This window comes from Harpia harpyja, chromosome 16, assembly GCF_026419915.1.
Source record: "Harpia harpyja isolate bHarHar1 chromosome 16, bHarHar1 primary haplotype, whole genome shotgun sequence".
Classification (NCBI taxonomy): domain Eukaryota; kingdom Metazoa; phylum Chordata; class Aves; order Accipitriformes; family Accipitridae; genus Harpia; species Harpia harpyja.
This window is the reverse complement of record NC_068955.1, coordinates 6,595,042-6,613,665: the sequence shown is the minus strand read 5'-3', so window position 1 is coordinate 6,613,665 and position 18,624 is coordinate 6,595,042. Positions and strand designations below refer to the sequence as shown.

Genomic DNA, 18,624 nt, shown 5'->3' with positions numbered 1-18,624 from the left:
CTGGGCAATCACGAGTACCTGAAATAACCGTGCAGCCAGTTCTTACGAAAAGAACTACTGGAGGAGGAAGGCTGAGCTAAATACATGCTTTAAACTCGAAGGTGTATGCAACATATGCAACTGTGCATAGCTAGGTTAAAGCAACTGTAAATAAATACGTGCTTTTGGGTGCTAAAGGCAACAGGGGCCCTCTTCTTCCCCACTATTGATCAAAATTATAGAATTATAAATTGCTAAATACATTTTTTTAAATTCTAAAATTTAATTTTGGCCAGGTTATGCTTCACCTTGGTTCATGTAGTTCCACAACCAGTTTTTGCCAGCCCTTGTGTATGTAGCTAGCGTGGTCAATAGAAACACTTACCATGCTGCACCCTGGGGCTGAATGTGTCCGGCTCTGGGTTTTCCCAGTTTGGAATGGGGATCAGAATTTGCAGCGGATAACTAATTATTTTAATGTTATGATATTCTTGCAGAAGCTGCTTGGGAGAGAGCTGTCCCATACTGTAGTCAGCCTGTAATTTAAAAGGCAGGATTGGTGAGAGGAAGCTGATACATGCATGTGGGAATTTAATTTATTAGAGATTTTTGGGGAAAACTGGCTGGGGAGTTGATAACCAGTTAGCTGTGACCGACTGGGAGGGCTGTAGGGCTGTGTCTCCCTGGGTGGCTGGTGGCACACCCCAGCAGCGGGCTGCATGGGGTGACAGGTTGGGACAGTCATGCTGGTGGGGGTGTCTCCGGGCTGGCTGGCTCCTCCCTTCCCAGCCCCGGGGAGGGAGCGTGGGGTCCCCTCGCCTGGGTGGGTGCTGCCTGGCACCTCTGCGCTTAGCCCTTCGTAGGGGAGAGCAGCAGGGACTTCTCCGCCTGCTTTCTCACAGAGCCATCTTTTTATCTTCCTTTTTTTTCCTATTGTTCTGGCATTTCTCATACTGGGAACTCCTGCGTTGCAGAGCAATTTGAGGGCCTTATAAAAGTCCCCTGGAAGCTTGCTTAAGAAGTGCTTTGTTTTCAGAGAGCAGCCTTTGTGTTTCTTCCCTTGTTTTCTTTTTGACTCATCCTTTCATCGTCGTCCCCGTCCCCGTCCCCCCCCCCCCCCCCCCCCCCAATCAGTAATTCTTTCAGGTTAACATCTGTCTCAAGTGTCCCAGCAAGCACTGAGAAGATGACTTACCATTTCAAAATAGGAAACGCTCAGTTGTTATGGCTGTGGTGTGAGTCCAAGTAACATGTCCGCCTTGGAGTCCCCACTTTGTCCTCCCCGGATGCAGATTTTTCCTGACATATCCCAGACACTTTTAAGAAAATATGGTCGGTATGTTCAGAGACGGAATCACACCACAGCTATCACTTCCATACAACCTCCATGTACTGTATACAGCGCTGGTTTGCTGTCATATATCAATGCAGGGTGCATTGGATGGGCAGCATGGTGTTAGCACGATAGGATGTTTCCACAGGGTTTGTAGACCCCCCCCTTTTGAAGTTTGTTCTGGCTGAGGATGCAGAACTGATTGGTGCCAACATCTTGCAGGAGTCCTGTCCCTTCTTTGGGGTTTTTGCCCCCTTTGTTCTACTCTAGCGTCCCTAAGAGCTTCAGGAGCTTCCAGCCTCTGTGTACTGCTCTTGAACAAGGAGCTGTTTCATTGTAGTTATTGGTAAGATCCCACCGAAGTCTGGGATCTGGCAAAGTCACTGTATTCCCAGCCACACATTGGCATAAAGGAGCTTGAGACGTTCCAATGTTTCTGACCTTTGGTGGTTGACAGGTGGGTTTCAGAAGCGCTTGCTTGATTTAGGAAACCTGTTCCCCACAGTCTCTTAATTCCCAGTATGATGTTGAACATCATGGAGAGACCTGCAGACAGCATCTCCAGAAGAAAGAGAGACAGGTAGAAAACTGGAGTAATTTGTGGTTTATTTTGAATCTCTAAAAAGATCAGAAGGTTTTTCTCAGAAAACCTCTAACAGAGAAGACTTTTTCTGCACAAACTGTGCTTTCCCTCTTAACTAAGAGATAAGGCAGAGGTGATAACAGCTAAACCCTTTCCTCTTACAGCCATTTGTAGATGATCAGGAACTAGTTTTCCACTTCAGCGTGTTACTGGTATGACTCTTATTTGCTCCAGGCTTTCAAAAAACAAGTGGCAATTCTGAGCTCTTTGAATGCCATGGAAAAACATCAGTACACCGTTGCTCAGCTTGTCACTGTTGGGTTTCCTTTACCTGAGAGGTGATTAACTGTTCCTTTGAACATCCTGGTCCTTCCAGCAGTAAGGAATATCACTTGGTCACTTTTCAGACTTCTTGCTCAATTAAGAAGTTAGGTAGGTAGAGAAGATGATGGCTGCACCGTTGGCAAGGCAGCATAAAAAAAGAGATGTGAACAAGAAGCTCTCAAGTCTCCTCAAGAAAGCGGAGCTTTGGCACCAGCTCTGGAGAAGTCAGAACATGTTTGCCCAGCTCAGAGACAGGGGAACTTAATTAGGCCGTTATCAGATACTTAATTCTGATACAGTGTTTCCTGCATGGGAGCTTCCTTCAGGCATTGATGGCAGAGGAGTGCAGTTCACTCAGCTCTTTTTTTATTTTATTTAATATTTTTTTTTCCAGACACTGTCATGGGCACGGCTGCCAGGAGGTGGTCTCTTCTCTCTGCAGACAGCCCTACCAGTGTTTGCCTTGAAGGTCTTCCCTCCTGTGCAAAGACTTCTTGTAGCTTTTTTTTTTTTTCAGGTGGTTTGCGTTCTCTGCCTCACATTGGTCTTTCAGGTGGCAGGTTCCCATGTGATAATATTTTTCTTGGGAGGACTGTCCCACCCAGGAAAAACCGTACTCACTCAAGGCATCTTGCGGTCTTTGACCAGCAGAGGGATCCCGAGCCCTGCAAGAAAGGGAAGAATCCTCTGCCATAGCTCTGAAGCAAATTTTGAAAAATTATGGGCAAGGAAACAGCATTTAAAGGTTTTAAGTTGGTTCCTATCAACGCTTGCAGTTTACTAACTATATGATGAATCATTACCTATTCCTCATATAGCTGTTACTGGCTAACTTGGCGGCTGTCTAAATATGGATGAAAATCTTCAGGGCATTTGTGAAAGCACAGGATTTTTTGAAGTATTTATTTATTTATTGTTTTTAATTTATTGTTATTTACCTGTATTTAAGAGTGATTTTTATGGCTTTTATACCCAAAATTTTTATACTTGCTTCTTGCTTCCCTTTTCTTATCTAATTTCGTCTTAATTCTGTCCCCCACCCCCAGTACGCTTCTTTCAAATCAATCTTTCACACAGCAGCAGGATAGGTGAAAAAAAACCCGAGGATGGAGGATAAGGTAATTAGAAACCACAAATGAGCAAAAAGATGCAAGTGGTGGGATTAACATTTGTCTGTTTTAGTTTCAACGCAGAGCAAGGAACAGAAGTTGTTACAGTCTTTTCTTAGCTGAACTCTATAGCTGTTCCTAACTTAATGTAATGGTGCCATGCTAAGGAATGATGCTTGAACATGTCCCCATATAAATTATCTTGCGGGCAGTTGGTTTAGCTTAGTTGAGAACACTTCCCAGCTGAACCAATGTCAGAAACCCATCTCAGTGGAAAAGGAGTATATAGAAGTAAAATGGCATGCACATGTTGTAAATGAATCCCCTGGCCACTTTATTTCATCTTGTGGAATACCCTTGTTTTTATGACTTGCAGGAGGGCTCACAAATGGGAGTGGCCGTTACATCTCTGCCGCTCCTGGAGCTGAAGCCAAGTACCGCAGTGCAAGCAGTGCCTCCAGCCTCTTCAGCCCCAGCAGTACGCTCTTCCCTTCATCTCGCTTGCGCTATGGGATGTCTGATGTTATGCCCTCTGGCCGAAGCAGGCTGCTTGAAGACTTTCGCAATAACCGGTACCCTAATTTACAGCTGAGGGAGATTGCTGGGCACATCATGGAGTTCTCCCAAGATCAGCATGGTTCCAGGTGGGATTAAAAACCTTGTGCTATGGGAAGCTCTTGGGACAGCTGCTCTTAGCATCATTTGCAATTTTTATCACATCCTGAAGCAGAGAGGCAGAACAAGGAAAAGGAGGTGTGAAAAGACAAGTAGTGTAACACTCTGACCCTTCTTTTTAAAGATTGTTTGGGTACAAATGCTGATAGCAGGAGTTCCTCCTCTAAAGAAGAGCTTGTTTGCTTTGTAATTTGCTTGCTAGTCCCACTGGCGTAGCTTTAATGCATTTTAAAGAGCTGTCTGGACACGAGACCTTTCTTTATTACTCTATTGAGATCTGCTTTGCTTGGAATGAGGAGATTTTTGGGGTACTGACAATGATGTGTGGCTACGGACCTCATGGCTGCGACCACCCCGAGGGTTCAGATTGCTGGATAGGGCACCTGTGTTTTAAAGATTTGTTTTGCAAGAGCTTAGTGTATGAGGCTTTGGAAAGGATTTGTATTAACAAATGTGTTGAGGGCATATGTGCCAGCGACATCACACCAGTCGTATTTTTCAGGTTTATTCAGCTGAAACTGGAGCGTGCTACCCCAGCGGAACGTCAGCTTGTGTTCAACGAGATCCTCCAGGCAGCTTATCAGTTGATGGTCGATGTATTTGGAAATTACGTCATCCAGAAGTTCTTTGAAGTAAGTCTGCATTCCCCTGCAAGTCTTACTCGGATGCCTGCTGTCCTGAGGTATTGGACAAGCTCGTAGAAACACTGGTATATGGCTAAAACGGTGGATATCTGTCAACACTGATGTCATCTCCTCCCCACAGGCTGTTGCATCATTCCTGTTGGGGTGACTGAGGTGTGGGACTCAAAGATTCATCTGAAAAGTAACACTTTGCTTTGACATGCAAAAGGTGTAGGAATAAATAGCAGCATATCCAGGAGATCTAGGTCCAACAAGACTTTTCAAGGATGCTGTGCTGAGCTGCCAGAGAAACTTTTCCAGTGAACAGCATCCGCTGGAACAAAGTGTTGTTTTTTCATACCAGGAGGTTGGGCAGACACCCATGTCTCCTTCTTGAAACTGGTCTGTTCCTTCTCCACCAAGCTTTCATGGTTCTTCTGTCCAGTGATTTTATATCAACCCTGTCACGGGTTAGTGAACTGGCACATGTCACCCTGGTGGCTCCAGCACCTTTGACTCTGGAGTTAGTTTCACATGTATCAGGCACGTCTGAGACACAGAACAGGCATCTGGCTTGTGCCTGTTCACATCCATTGAGGTGTGGTTGGTATTTTCTTTTCAGTAGGCACAGTGTTTCTTGTTTAACAGTTCGGTGTGACAGTGTGGGAGGGCTGCTGTGCCGCTTGGCCACCTGAGGGTTTTGTGCTTGTAGTGAATAGTTTTCATCTTCCCAGTTTGGCAGCCTGGAACAGAAGTTAGCCTTGGCAGAACGTATCCGTGGCCATGTTTTGTCCCTGGCTCTGCAGATGTACGGCTGTAGGGTGATCCAGAAGGCCCTTGAGTTTATTCCCCCAGACCAGCAGGTAATTGTAAGTTTCAATTTTAACTTTCTTCTTGATGTTTAACGTTCCTGTTTGGTGACCTGAACTGCGACCTTCTGTTCCTCTTGTGGCTGGTGTTCTTTTGGTTTGGTTTATGGCATGTTTGTTACATTTCATGTGCATGATAAAAGTGTGTGACGCTGTTCTTGGGTCTCATTGTCATCTCCTTGTTCCACTTAACTGGTATTGGTGTTGGTTCTCTGTTAATTCCCTGAAATCAGATTATGTATGTAGGGGAAACTGAGAATGATGGTGAATTAGAAGACATTTTTAAATCCCTTGAAAGAAGCAGTGCCAGAGTTTTGCCTTTAACGTTCACTGAGATACCACTGCTTTGATATGTGGGTCAATATTCTGCTTTCCTGCAGTGAGATGTATGAGGAGCTCCTAGTTCCTGTTGAGCTAGGCCTGGCATTGGAGAGATGTGGATGATAGCCAGAGTGCCACTCAAAGCTCATTAATAAAGTAGTTCCTCTAGGGTTTTATGAACAATGAATTAAGATGGAAAATACGCTCAGCAAGCTAGCTAATAAAGGTGTTAGGAATCGTAATACAAGAATCTCAATGTAGGTTATTAAATTAAAAAACTGAAAGAGGCTTTAGGAATGCTCATTCCCTTTAGGTTGAGCCTGAGCTAAGCTGTTGTTTTAGTGTGTTAGCAGGGTGGTGCCCAAGCTCCCTCACTGCTGGTCCAAGGATTTACTAATTGTCTTCCTCCAGAATGGTATTTTTGAGTACTCTGTGCTCCTGAAATGCCTGGGTTTGTATCAGTTGCAAAACTGAACTCATCCAGTTTCGTAGTATCGTTAAATTCCCCAAAACTGTCGTTCTCCGTTTTCTGACTCTGAAGCTTTTAGCCTGCAAGTGTGGTACATTAGTCATATCTAAACTTTATCTGCTCGGATTCCTTAATTATCATGCCGTATTACCTTGCCTATGTAAAATACTAGCAAGTTCTCATCCCAGTGCTGACCCCATTTTAGCAACATATGAAGCTGATACTGGAAAAGTTTGTGAAGTTTGGGCATTTCAGATTTCTTTGTCTTTGAGGGGAGCAGAGGAGGAAATGGGGGATGCCTAGTAAAGTTGTGGATCAGTAAAATTTCTTAAATTTGGATACTTCTAAGAGGACACGTTTAATGAAAGGAGTGCTTTGTCTTAATTTCGTAATAGTATTTTTCTTGGTGGTTTCTGTAGCACAGCAAGCTTCATCTCAGCACCTGGCCACTGGAAAACTTCCAGTTTGAAATACATTGGTGCATCCTTCATACCTTTCATATTCTTGACCACGTTTAGCAATGAAAACTTTGTATTTATCAGCCGTGAATCCTGGTGGTGCTTTCTGTTTGTCCTTCTCTCCTCCTAATAGAATGAGATGGTACGGGAGTTGGATGGCCATGTCCTGAAGTGCGTGAAAGACCAGAATGGTAATCATGTGGTGCAGAAGTGTATTGAGTGTGTGCAGCCTCAGTCCCTGCAGTTTATCATTGATGCATTTAAGGGACAGGTAAGTCCTTGACCAAGATACTGACTCATTCTTCATGTTCTTATATGTTGCTTTGAATAGCATGAGAGTGGCTGTAACTTGTTCAACTATTTTGAATTTTAAATTTTAGCAAGCATCAGTTGAAAGGTCTGTGCAGCAGCGTTAGGGAGCCTAGAAACTCTTTGGTCATATCTTTTACCATTTCTGTGCAGGTATATCACAGTAAAGCATCCTTGCAAAAATCTGTTTTCCTGGAACATCAAGTATTTTTTGACTGATGGAGGGGAAAACAGGTCTCTTGCTAATCTATCTTCATAGTAAAGGTGGTGAGCAGCGTTTTGTGATGGGTATAGTAAACTTTCATTACGATCCCTGTCTGTGAGGATGGCTTAGAGGACTGCTGTTTCCCAAAGGTCTCAGACCAGGGGTAAACCATGAGTTTAATCTAGAAAAGGGCAGTTACTTGTGCTTTGTTCTCCTAGTTTTTTTCTTGGTATCTTCTCCTGAACTGATGTCCTGGATATTAATTGTGTAGCTGGCTTTATTCTGCCAGCTTGTCTTATTCTGCGTGTAGTCAGCTTGTCTTCCATTACAAAAGCACTGGTTTGGGCGTTTCCAACTTCAACTTAATTGGCTTTGGAGGGGGACTTTGAAGCATTGAGGGATTTGCCACAGGGGTGTGAGGATAGCCTGGGGTTATTATAGCAGGAACCAGGCTTCATTAGTTTGGCTGCTCCTGGAACAGCTGTGAAAGTGGGGACTTGTTTGGCTATGTCAAAACAAGCAGGATTCTAGCTGGCCAGGAAACTGGCTCAGCAGATTTGCTGGTTAGAGTTTACCTTTGGACCTTCCACTAGGGAGTTAGGCAAGGCAGAAATACCTCTGGGAACTTCGTTGATGGCACTGACATTTCTTTGACCAGCTGTCCCAGTTTCATCAACTTTCATATGGAAGATTAAACTTATCGCTTTAAGACTATTTTTCTGCAGTTAATTGTACTTCAAGTCCTGTTTTCCTGCACAGTTTACTCAATAGTTATTAAAATTTTGTAGACTGTCAATTTAACTTCAGTGCTTGGATTTGCTACTTTTGTTAATTTTAAGCAACCAAATAGGACTTTGTGCTTTAGACAGAAAACTGTGCAGCACTAATAAAATGTGTCATGTTCTTACCAACAGATTTGGTAATCCGTTAGAAATGAGAAAGAAGGTTCTTTGTTGTCACTTCTCCTAAGCACAGCTAAGGCTTTTAAACAAATCCAAATAGTTGAGGAAAATCCTTTGCTGAGCACTTTTAACCTTTCTGGTTCATGCCATTTCTTACATAGCTTAAAATACGTAGCTGGCAAACAGTATGCTGGATTTATTCTTCTGAAACAGTGTTTTAACACGGCTTCTAATAATGATTGGCTGTCCCGGTGTTCTTTTTATTAATCAAGAGGCTTTACCATTTGTTTTCCTGTTTCATGAATGGGGAAGTTGAAGCACAGGTAGGGATGTGATGTGCCTGTGATCACCCAGTTAGTCCTGTGGCAGTGGGGAACAGATGTTTCCAGTTTCAGTTTGTGCTATCTGGAGCTGCCCTGCTGCAAGCTGGCATTACCTACCATGCCTGGGAAAAAAAACGCCATGTGTTCATTTAATTCCGAAAGGTTTCTAGGATTCACAAAGACTAACAGATGTGTTGCTGCCTGTGCTTGCCTGTCTTTGTTGAACGCAGGTTTTTGCATTGTCTACACATCCATATGGCTGTCGTGTAATCCAGAGGATCCTCGAGCACTGTCTTCCTGAGCAGACCCTTCCCATCTTGGAGGAACTTCACCAACACACCGAGCAGCTTGTTCAGGTCAGTGTGGGAAGGGGGAGTGCAGGTGCTGCGAGATGTTTCTCAGTTACTGCTTTGTATTGGGAGGAAAGCTCCTGGCAGCCTATTTGGGACTGCAGCTGTAGTGCTGCTGGGGTGATGTGAACACAGGAGCTCTGTTCCTGATGAGGAATGGGAAGGAACACGGCAGATAAGAAATGTATCACCACTAATTGTTTTGGCTATGTGCAAATATCCAGCAGGTATCAAAGTTGTAGTTACTTTCCTTTTTGAAAAGGATCTTAAGTATTGAGTGGGTGCGTGTCCTAATGCTTCACTCCAGAAGTTACAGTACAGGTAAGACCTAAAGGGAGTTGATGGGAAAAGCTGATTACTTCTAGGAAAAAAAAGTGCCAAGTAATTGGGGTTCTTAAAATGTGGTTGTTTTATGCACACCCCCTTCCTGGCTGCCTTTCTTCTTTTCGCAGTCCTTCTGAGAACTTGTTTTACTAGGATTCTGGTGTTGGGGCACAATGGATATAACAGCAAATGAACCCTGTCATATATGCTCACCTATTTAGCACATGGAAGGTGGGAAGAGGTTGGGCATGGAGGCAAGGCATCGGGTCGTGCCTCTGGTATTTTGAACTGGGAAAATAGATATCTTGTGATATGAATATACACACATTCGGAATATGAACATGCATAAGGACAGTCTTCTGTAGCTAGAACCATGACACAGCCCTCCAGGACATGTGATTTGGTATGTCTGAACCTGGAGAAAGCAAAGAAATTCAAAATAAGCAGAGTATTGACATTTCATGTTCAAGGACGTTGTTTTGAGTTTTGCAATTGGTACAAAGATGCAGCATTTTACCTCCTGGTAAAACTCTAGAATGCACGTTTTTATAGAAGTAGAAAGTATTTACATGATTTGTACAATAGATATTTTAATTAGTGCTTAGTTCAAGTTTATAAGTCTTAATGCACATTGGGAGCTAGTTTGATATTAATGGTTCCTCTCCACATTTTGTCACACACTTCTGCTGTCTCTCAAACAGGATCAGTATGGGAACTATGTTATCCAGCATGTACTAGAACATGGTCGGCCTGAGGATAAGAGCAAGATTGTAGCAGAAATTAGAGGCAACGTGCTCGTGTTGAGTCAACATAAATTTGCTAGGTATGAATTTGTTCCTTGAAGTCTCCACGCCCTGTGGGAGCATGGACACATGCTAGAGTTGCAGAAGTTAAGGGTGGGGCGTAGGTAGGTGAAAGGAGGTGAAAATAACTTTTTGCTTAACAACAGAAGGCTATTTATAACTGCTTATAAAGTGGGATGAGTGACTGGCAAGGTAAGTTTAACTTGTAGTGAAGGAGGATGAAGATGTCGAAGAGTAGCTCTCGTCCAGGTTCCTGAACCTTGACCAAGAGTTTTTGTGTGTGTTGTGGGTTTTTTTCGTTTTGTTTTGGTGTTTTTTAAGTGGTCACTATCCCTTGTATAATAACATGCCGTAAGAGCGTTTCACTGCTCCTGGGATGCTGTGTCAAGCCACAAGGGAATTTGGGAAATCAATGTAGCAACAATTCTTTTTCATCCTACTTTTCAGAGAAGAATCTGGGCTTTTTATATGCTAAGTCTTGTGGTCCTTTTTGAGACACATGCATAATGATATTCTCTTAAGGGAAGCTGCAGCAGTCTGAGGTTGTTAATCCAGATGCTACAGAGCTACACATAGGTAGAAGCAAAATCCAGGTGCCTTAGTGGATGTCAAGACACAGTAATACTTCCCACATTTGCAGATTCTTTTTTGTGTGTGTTTCTAGGCATTTGAACATGAAGGCTGAGCTCTTCAAAGGCTCAGTATTCCCCCCTTTTTATGATTAGTAAAATGGTGCTTTAATACTTATGGACACAAGGGAGGTGTAACATTTAACAAGAATTAGAAGAGTGTGATCTTAATGTTGTTATTTCAGATTCAACCTCCCTGACTTGCCTTGCACTTTTTTTCTAAACTTCTTTCCAGATGGAGCGTTAATTAGTGTAGGATATCCCCTGAGCTGAGCACTAGTTGTGGCAAACCACTTGGTGATTTTATGATTCAGTCAGGGATACAGAAGATAAGACTAGCAAAACTCTTCGTCCCCTTTCATATATCCTATTTAACTTGGCTCTCCAGAGAGCAGAGACTAGTCATCTAATATATTCAGGAATTTTGGAAGTTCTCTGCCTTTGCTAAGATCTTTTTGTTCCTGAGTAAGCGTTTCCCTGTTGTTCTAACCTTGGACCTCTCTTCCCGTTGAGCTCCAGTACTGAGAAAACCAAACAAAGAACAACTCATCAGCTTCTCTGATAGGCACGTTATGAGAACAGACACTGATCTCAAATACAGCATCGTTGCAGAGTTGCACAAATTTGGGTGAAATAAAACCTAAACTGGTCCTTTACCCAAATTCCCACTCAGATCCCAAGTTCCTTGGACTGCTCTTCTGTTTCACATTGCTGAACTTCTGTGCCAGCACATATGTCTCTCCCAAATGGTCTGCCCTTGCTAGATGCATAAGAGATCTCCTTGGGGTTGAATGAAAAGCCCAGTAGAGATGTTGCGTGCTCACAAATTGTCCTTCTTTTATTGTTACAGCAACGTGGTGGAGAAATGTGTTACTCACGCCTCCCGTACGGAGCGTGCCATGTTGATCGATGAGGTGTGCACTATGAATGATGGCCCTCACAGTGCCTTATACACCATGATGAAAGATCAGTACGCCAACTACGTGGTACAGAAGATGATCGATGTGGCAGAACCAGCTCAGCGGAAGATTGTCATGCACAAGGTAAGCAGCTGCCGTCAATTGATAAGGATGTAAGGCTTGTGACTGCCACACTGGCTGCGGAGAGAAAATAAGGCTGAGATGATTGCTTTTGCCATTAGAATTTCCTAACGATGGAGGTATTTCAAAGTTGCATATTTCAGTAGTAGCTGAAATATGAAAATGTGAAATAACGGGATGCCATTTAGACTTAAAACTAGCTGGTTGCTTATAGCAATCTCTTGTGACCTAGTAACCTAGTTCTGCATTTGTGGTGTAGCAAATGCTGTTAAAAACCACCAAGACTTACTGCAGCAGTGCCATCGAGTTGGTGCCTTGCGAGGGTCCTCTGAAGGTCTGGCGATGATGACACACTTGCCCTCACTGAGAACAGCGTTTGCTGATGAGAGCGGTTTAATGCGCTCAGTGGAGCCGAGCCAGACCTCCATACACCTGAAGCCCGAGTGTAGACCTGCTGGTTGCATTTCTGAGGGCTGCCAGCACTGCCTTGTCACTTCACATCCCTGCTTTACAGCCCTGATCAGGACAGTCAGGTTGGCTGGTAACACTGCGTTAACAGGGCGTGTTGCTGTAGCGCCTGAGCCTGGAGCCATTAATCAAATTCTCTGTTTCTCAGTTTTGAGTACGGTTTTGATGAGAGACTTCCATGGTTTAGCATTATGCTGCAGCATTTGCATGCGTAACAGTTTCAGGACTTAATATTTGTCAAAAATGAAGACATTTTGGAATTAAATATGCATTAAATATGCATTGCTGCCAGTCCTGCCTCCTAAGGCTATATGCCTGCTGCCCCAAGGGCAGGAAGCTCTAAAAATCAGGTGATGTCTTCATTTTCCTGCTTTTAAAGGTCACATTTGAGGGTCTCTATAATTGTAATGAATGGAAAAAAATATGCTTTTACATGTGTAGTGGAACTGAGATTATTTTCTTCAGTCACATGTTTTGGAGTCTGTTACTTTGTGAAAAATAACCAGCTACAGCTAGACCTCGTATTAGAAATAAAATACTAACACTGGCTTGGAAAACCCCATATTTAGTTATTTTTAAGAGAAACTGTGAAGAGTTTCAGGTATTCAAATCCCAGTGAAATCAAGTGTATTTAAGAATCCTTGAGTAAAATGGACCAAGTGATTTTTCTGTAAAAAGAAGTGGGTATTATCTGTGCAAGGGAGATGATTTTTACCTACATGAGGCAGTTGATCAGTATGTAAAAAACATACATGCAGCTGAAATGATCTTTGGGGAGGTTAATTCTCAGGTTTAGGAATCATTCAGAGTAGTTCAGTCCAAAAGAAATTATAAAGATAATTAAATAAAAATGTATGGCAAGGGATATACACAGTTTAATTGTAGCAGAATGACCTGTAGCTTTGCTAATCTATATAGAGAGGTATATATTAAAAAAATATATATACCATTGATGATGAAAAAAATATATATACCAATGATCTTTACTGACATGTTCTTTTTTCTGTCAAGCAAAGTCTTTTGAATAAAATGCTAATTAGGTTATCAGTGTGGTTGTCAAAAATAGAACTGGGATGACAGCTAAATAGGACTGACTGAATATGAAGATTTCAGCTACGTTATCAAGCTGAATGAAAGCCTGGGAAAATTGAATGTATTGACTGTTGCTTTTGGATTGTGAAAATTGCTATTAGTACAAACAAGCAGTTTGTGTTACTGTTAAAGACAGCAGTTTCATTTAAAAAAAAATAAAATATTGAAAAGTAATTTTAACAGTCAGTTCTGTCAGTTAAAAAAAAAAAAAAAGAAGTTGTCTTAGAAATGAAGACGAACAAAGAACAACTGTTGGACCTGCAGAGCTTTACCTCTCCTTAACCTCAGAGCAGCAGTCAGACCTTCTTGGAAATGGGATGTGGGGAGGGCCGAGGCGTCAATTTATGATTATTACAGGATGGGTCCTTGAAGTGAAATAGGAATTTAAACGGCTAGAGGCTGAGCTGATGAAATACGATGAGTTTGAGATGGATTTCCCATGGGAGTTTTATGGTCAGTCCCGGCTTAGGCAAGTAATGGTGATGTAGCCACTGGAGGAGCAGGGAGTGCTGTACATCATGGTCTGCGTATTTTCTCATCCTGTCTACAGCTTCCACTTGTAGAATAAAAAGTCCATTGTAATTGCGTTATTGAAGGAATGTGCTGGTGGTGTGGGATATTTTTCATCTAGTAATGAAAATGAATTGCTCTTATGCCTTGTTCCTCTGAAACTGTCCAGGAGAACTTCAGCAGCATAATGATGTTACTACAACCAAAACAGCTTTCTGTGTCTGGCTGCTCTGGCAGTAAAGGTGGTTTTAGCCTGGCTACAGTAATTACAGTGGCGTTGAAAGTGACTTTTACTCTGAAGTAGTGTGAGCGGGTGAAGTTTGCTTCCAGAGACCTCTTCTCTGCTTAAAATAAATATTTTAATTGTCAGGTTCAGAAATTAAACTGCTGTTCAGCCCAGGAATACTGCTTGCCTCTCCCAGTAGCTCTTTCAAATATACTGCTGAAATTCATACCAGCCACTCTTTCAGGCTTTTAGCATTTTGAATTTCAGCCTGTAGCCTGGAAGGAGGCAGAAGGCCCTGCTCATGTTCAGGAAAAGCTGCTCAGCCTCACTAGACCCTTCTGATGCCTCTACTGCCTTAGGGTGTTTGCCCTTGGGCTGGGGGCAGAATGTCAGGGCACCCTTGGGAAGGTCGAGCACCCAGGGGTCCTGTCTTTCCAGCCTCCTCTCTTGGGACAAAGCCTTATATCCATCCATACGCTCAGATCTAACTGGATTCCAGTAATATGGCTCAAGACGATGCCACCTGCTTGACCAGAAGTTCCTCCGAAAAATAACATCAGTGAGTTATGGAACGTTAACTTGATTCACAGTGATTGATGTGATTACAGTAAATGGCACTTCAATATTTCAGGCATTTTTGTGGTCTTCTGCTGCTGGCCAGCACTCTGACCAGTTTGGTACCCAGAGCTCGCTCACGTTTGATGTGGCCATAATTCGGGTTCTGAAGCTTCACTCACTCTTCTTTTATCTCCTAGATCCGGCCTCACATCGCTACCCTGCGTAAATACACCTACGGCAAACACATTTTGGCCAAGCTGGAGAAATACTACATGAAGAACGGGGTGGACCTAGGGCCCATTTGTGGACCACCAAACGGTATCATTTGAGGCAGCGAACTGGGAAGGAGCTCACTGGCCATCCGGCATCTACAACCAGCAACCAACAATATTCCAGTATACAGTTAGAAAATGTTTTATGGTTGCTAAACTGCTAAAAAAGAAAAGCCTTTGTAAATTTCTTTAATTTTATTATGCATAACATGTACTAATTATTTTTTTTAATTAACTAATTGCCCTGCTGTTTTACTGGTGTATAGAATACTTGTACATAGGTATCAAATGTACATGGAAGGCCACATTTTTGTTCACTGTTGTATCTATATTCCAAATGTGGAAACTTTCAGGGTGGTTGGTTTGAAGAAAAAAAAACAACAAAAAAAGTTTTTAATTCATCTGCCTTGCAGGCAACTTTTTTGCAAATACCTGTTTTTTCTCCTTTTAGTCAAAAGTCAGCAAGAAGTTTGAATTTTAGTTAAATGGCACAAAGGACGCATTTAACGCTGTTTATAAATATAAAAAAAAATTCAACTTGCTAAAGCTTCAGTTTAAAAGAAGAATTAAGTTTTTGAAACTTTTTAATTGCCTTTTTTTTTTTTTTTTTAAGTATAACATGCTAAAGGAGGTAGCTTAGCTGTCGTTTTTGGGAAGAAAACGTACACACCCAGAAAGTTTTTAAAGCGAGGGAGTGGGGGGCAGGTGTACTTGTTTACTGCCTACTCAGTTTGTTCTGTTAACATTGAGAGACACAATTTGATTATTTAGCATGAGGAAAAAAAAAAAATCCAACTCGGCTTTGGTCTTGCTTCTATAAATATATAGTGTATACTTGGTGTAGACTTTACATATATAAAAATTTGTAGTATTTTCTTGTTTTGATGTCTGATCTGTATCTATAATGTACCCTAGTAGTGGAACATACTTCTGACTGTACAATTGTACATTTGTAAACCTCTGTAATGTAAATGTGGAGAAGTTTGAATCGACATAAACCCGTTTTTTGGTAAGAAAAAAGAATTAGCAAAACCTGTGCATTTCAGTGTATATTCACACCTTTTATGGTCGTAGCATATAGTGTTGTATATTGTAAATTGTAATTTCAACCAGAAGTAAATTTTTTCTTTTGAAGGAAATGTTCTCTTTATACAGCCTAGTTAATGTTTAAAAAAAAAATAAATGCTTGGTTTTATTTGTCACCTAGTTGAACAGTAGCGATCCTTTCTAAATGTTATACAAAAATGATTCAGTTCAAAATAGTGTTTTTTTGAATCTTAAAAAGTAATGTTTTGCTTATTTTGTGACAGTAAGAAACAAGAAGTGCAAAAGTACAGAATCCCCTAGTTTTCCTTACAATCAGAGTCCCTTTTCACCTTGTAAAGTGTGAATCACCTTCCCTTTTTGTACAGAAGATGAACTGTATTTTGCATTTTGTCTACTTGTAAGTGAATGTAACATACTGTCAATTTTCCTTGTTTGAATATAGAATTGTAACACTACACGGTGTACATTTACAGAGCCTTGTGTATATTTCCAATGAACTTTTTTGCAAGCACACTTGTAACCATATGTGTATAATTAACAAACCTGTGTATGCTTATGCCTTGGCGACTATTTTTTGTAACTCTTGTGTAGATTGTCTCTAAACAACGTGTGATCTTTATTTTGAAAAATACAGAACTTTGGAATCTGGCTTTGTGTTTACTTTGAACACCTTCAGAAGAGTGTGCCACCCCCACAACTTTTTCCCTCTCTCTTATTTAAGAGCAGCCTTCCTGCATCAGCCGAGGACGGCCGTGTCTGCTCTGAGCAGCAGATAACACATGGATAACAAAGAGCAGAGCAACCACTTATGTATCTCTGCATCCCACTGTTGCCATCCCTCCTCTGGGGGTCTGGGATTTTGGCTTCCCCCCCCCCGCCTCTTTGAGCACATCTAAACCTCTTCAGAGCCCGAACAAACTCGTAGCACCCACAGCCTCTGTCCTCTGGCAGTGAGTTGGAGGTGAACAACCACCACGTGTCTCTCAGTCATTTTAAGCACTGCAGCTCTTGCAGAGAGGGGCAGGGAATAACTTTCCCTGGTACCTCTCATCTTCCGCTTGTGGTTTCCTCTGCTGCTTTCATCTTCCCATCCCTCCTGCCCTCTCTGCCGGCTGGGGTTGGTGGTCCACGGAGTCGAGGGTTGTGCAGAAGCTGTTTGAATCCTCATCATCTTCACTTTTTGGGGTGTGGGGGGGAAAGGTGCTGGGAGGGGACTGGGGAGCCGCACCTGGCAGTCACGGTGGGGATGCCGCAGCAGTACTGAGTGCTGTGATGTTTTCTACTTCATTGAGAACTGCTAGAAAACAAAAGCAAGTGCTTGGCTTGTGTTTCCTTGGAGGATTTTCCCTGTCACAGGCTCTCCTTCACCACAGAGTCCAGCACTGGGTGAGCAAAGTTAGGACTGTCCTGCTCACCCGCATCATGTCCCACCCCTACCCCCAGTTCATTGTCCTTTATTCCCCCAGTTCCCTTGTCTCGGGGAAGCTCCAGCTCTGCATTTCATCCCCTGTGCCACTGCACAGGACTCCGTGCGTGACCCTTGCTCGTGGAGAAAATTGGCCTCTTCTTCCCACCAATTTTTCTCCATTTACCAGCGTCCAGAACTTTCCCTCTCCCTGTGGCGCAGTTTGGCGGCTGCTGCTTTGAAAGACCCTTTTCTGAAGGTTGTCGTCAGAATCGTGGGAAATCCCAATAAGTTTGAGCACTTGTGCAAATGGGGTGACTTGTGATAAATCAATGGAGGGGAAGAAACTTCCCATTTTACAGGAAATTAGGTTTTTTAGCTTAGCGCATTAAAATGTTTGATTTCAGAGTATGTGTCAAATTACTGATCATTCCTATGCTGCCACTTTCTTCTTCCCACCCCTCAACAAAACCCAATACCCCTGTGACCCAACAGTGGTTTTAATCAGTTTTCACACCTGTTAAATTTAGCAAAGAGAGCTGACTCGGGATCTCTGACACCTTTTTTGCCCTGAGTTTGAAGCCAGCCTGCGCCTCTTGCAATAAGCAACGGCCATCACACCGAGCCACGAGGGTTATGGGAGCACTTGGGTCCCACGTCCTGGAGTCTTCGGAGCTCTTACAGCTCTTTGAGCTCTTTAACACTTCATTTAAAGCACAGTGCTTGAGCAGCTCAGTGAGGCAGCAGCAAGGCTGTGGATTTGGGGCAGAATGTGGTGAAAGCAAGGGATATTTTTTCTTTCTGATTTAATTTCACATGGCGCATCTATCTTGGTTTTGAGAGCGGGGTGAGAGCCCAGGCTCCGTGTTTCTTCTTCTGGACACCTGTGGGTCCAGGGTTAACCCTGGGCACCCTTCGCACCGCAGCAGCAAAGGTGTTCGGGAGCGGGTTTGGCTCTTGCCCAGACCCGCAAACTCCTGCTCAGGGAGAAGGCTCTGCCCGGCAGTGCCTGGGCAACCGCCCCACGGCCAGCGGTGTTGGCCCTGCCGGGGTAAGGGAAGGGACACGGTGGGGGCTTGCCGGGAAGAGCACAGCCAGGTCACCCCGTGCAGGCCCTTCTTTGGTTATTCCTGAGCGTGGCTGCTGGAGAAGGGATGTGAAGGGATCCGTCCCGTCAGCTGGGGTCCGTCAAACCACCCAGGGTCCATCACGACATCCAGGGTCCATCACGCTCACCCCGACCGGACAGAACAAGACCTCCTGCTTCCAGCCAAGCCGCAGCGGGCTCCAAAAGGTCCCACCCGCCCCCCCCGCCGACCCCCTCCCGTGGGACCCCGACTGTCCTATACAGGTCCCGCCACGCGCCAGGGGCCACCTCTCTGGTGACAACCCCTTGCGGGGGGGGGACACCAGCCGGG

At 43.4% G+C, this 18,624-nt stretch overlaps 1 protein-coding gene and 1 non-coding gene across 13 annotated transcripts in view; both read left to right on the top strand.

Moving 5' to 3' along the window:
- PUM1 (pumilio RNA binding family member 1) overlaps nucleotides 1-16,449 on the top strand; it is a 77,923-nt gene extending 61,474 nt beyond the window's left edge. For 8 of the 12 annotated variants that reach the window (XM_052811850.1, XM_052811853.1, XM_052811852.1 and 5 more), the window contains 8 exons: nucleotides 3,705-3,972; nucleotides 4,506-4,635; nucleotides 5,361-5,495; nucleotides 6,877-7,014; nucleotides 8,713-8,838; nucleotides 9,858-9,979; nucleotides 11,439-11,631; nucleotides 14,680-16,449. In XM_052811850.1, coding sequence (XP_052667810.1) covers nucleotides 3,705-3,972; nucleotides 4,506-4,635; nucleotides 5,361-5,495; nucleotides 6,877-7,014; nucleotides 8,713-8,838; nucleotides 9,858-9,979; nucleotides 11,439-11,631; nucleotides 14,680-14,811 — 1,244 coding nt within the window. In that variant the 3' untranslated portion in view covers nucleotides 14,812-16,449. The remainder of the gene's footprint in view (nucleotides 1-3,704; nucleotides 3,973-4,505; nucleotides 4,636-5,360; nucleotides 5,496-6,876; nucleotides 7,015-8,712; nucleotides 8,839-9,857; nucleotides 9,980-11,438; nucleotides 11,632-14,679) is intronic. The other 4 variants (XM_052811859.1, XM_052811854.1, XM_052811851.1 and 1 more) reach the window with 2 other exon arrangements.
- Nucleotides 11,964-12,049, top strand: LOC128153174 (small nucleolar RNA SNORD103/SNORD85). Its single transcript, XR_008238870.1, has one exon. It is a non-coding gene; the product is annotated as a small nucleolar RNA SNORD103/SNORD85 (small nucleolar RNA).
- Nucleotides 16,450-18,624: the final 2,175 nt, after the last annotated feature.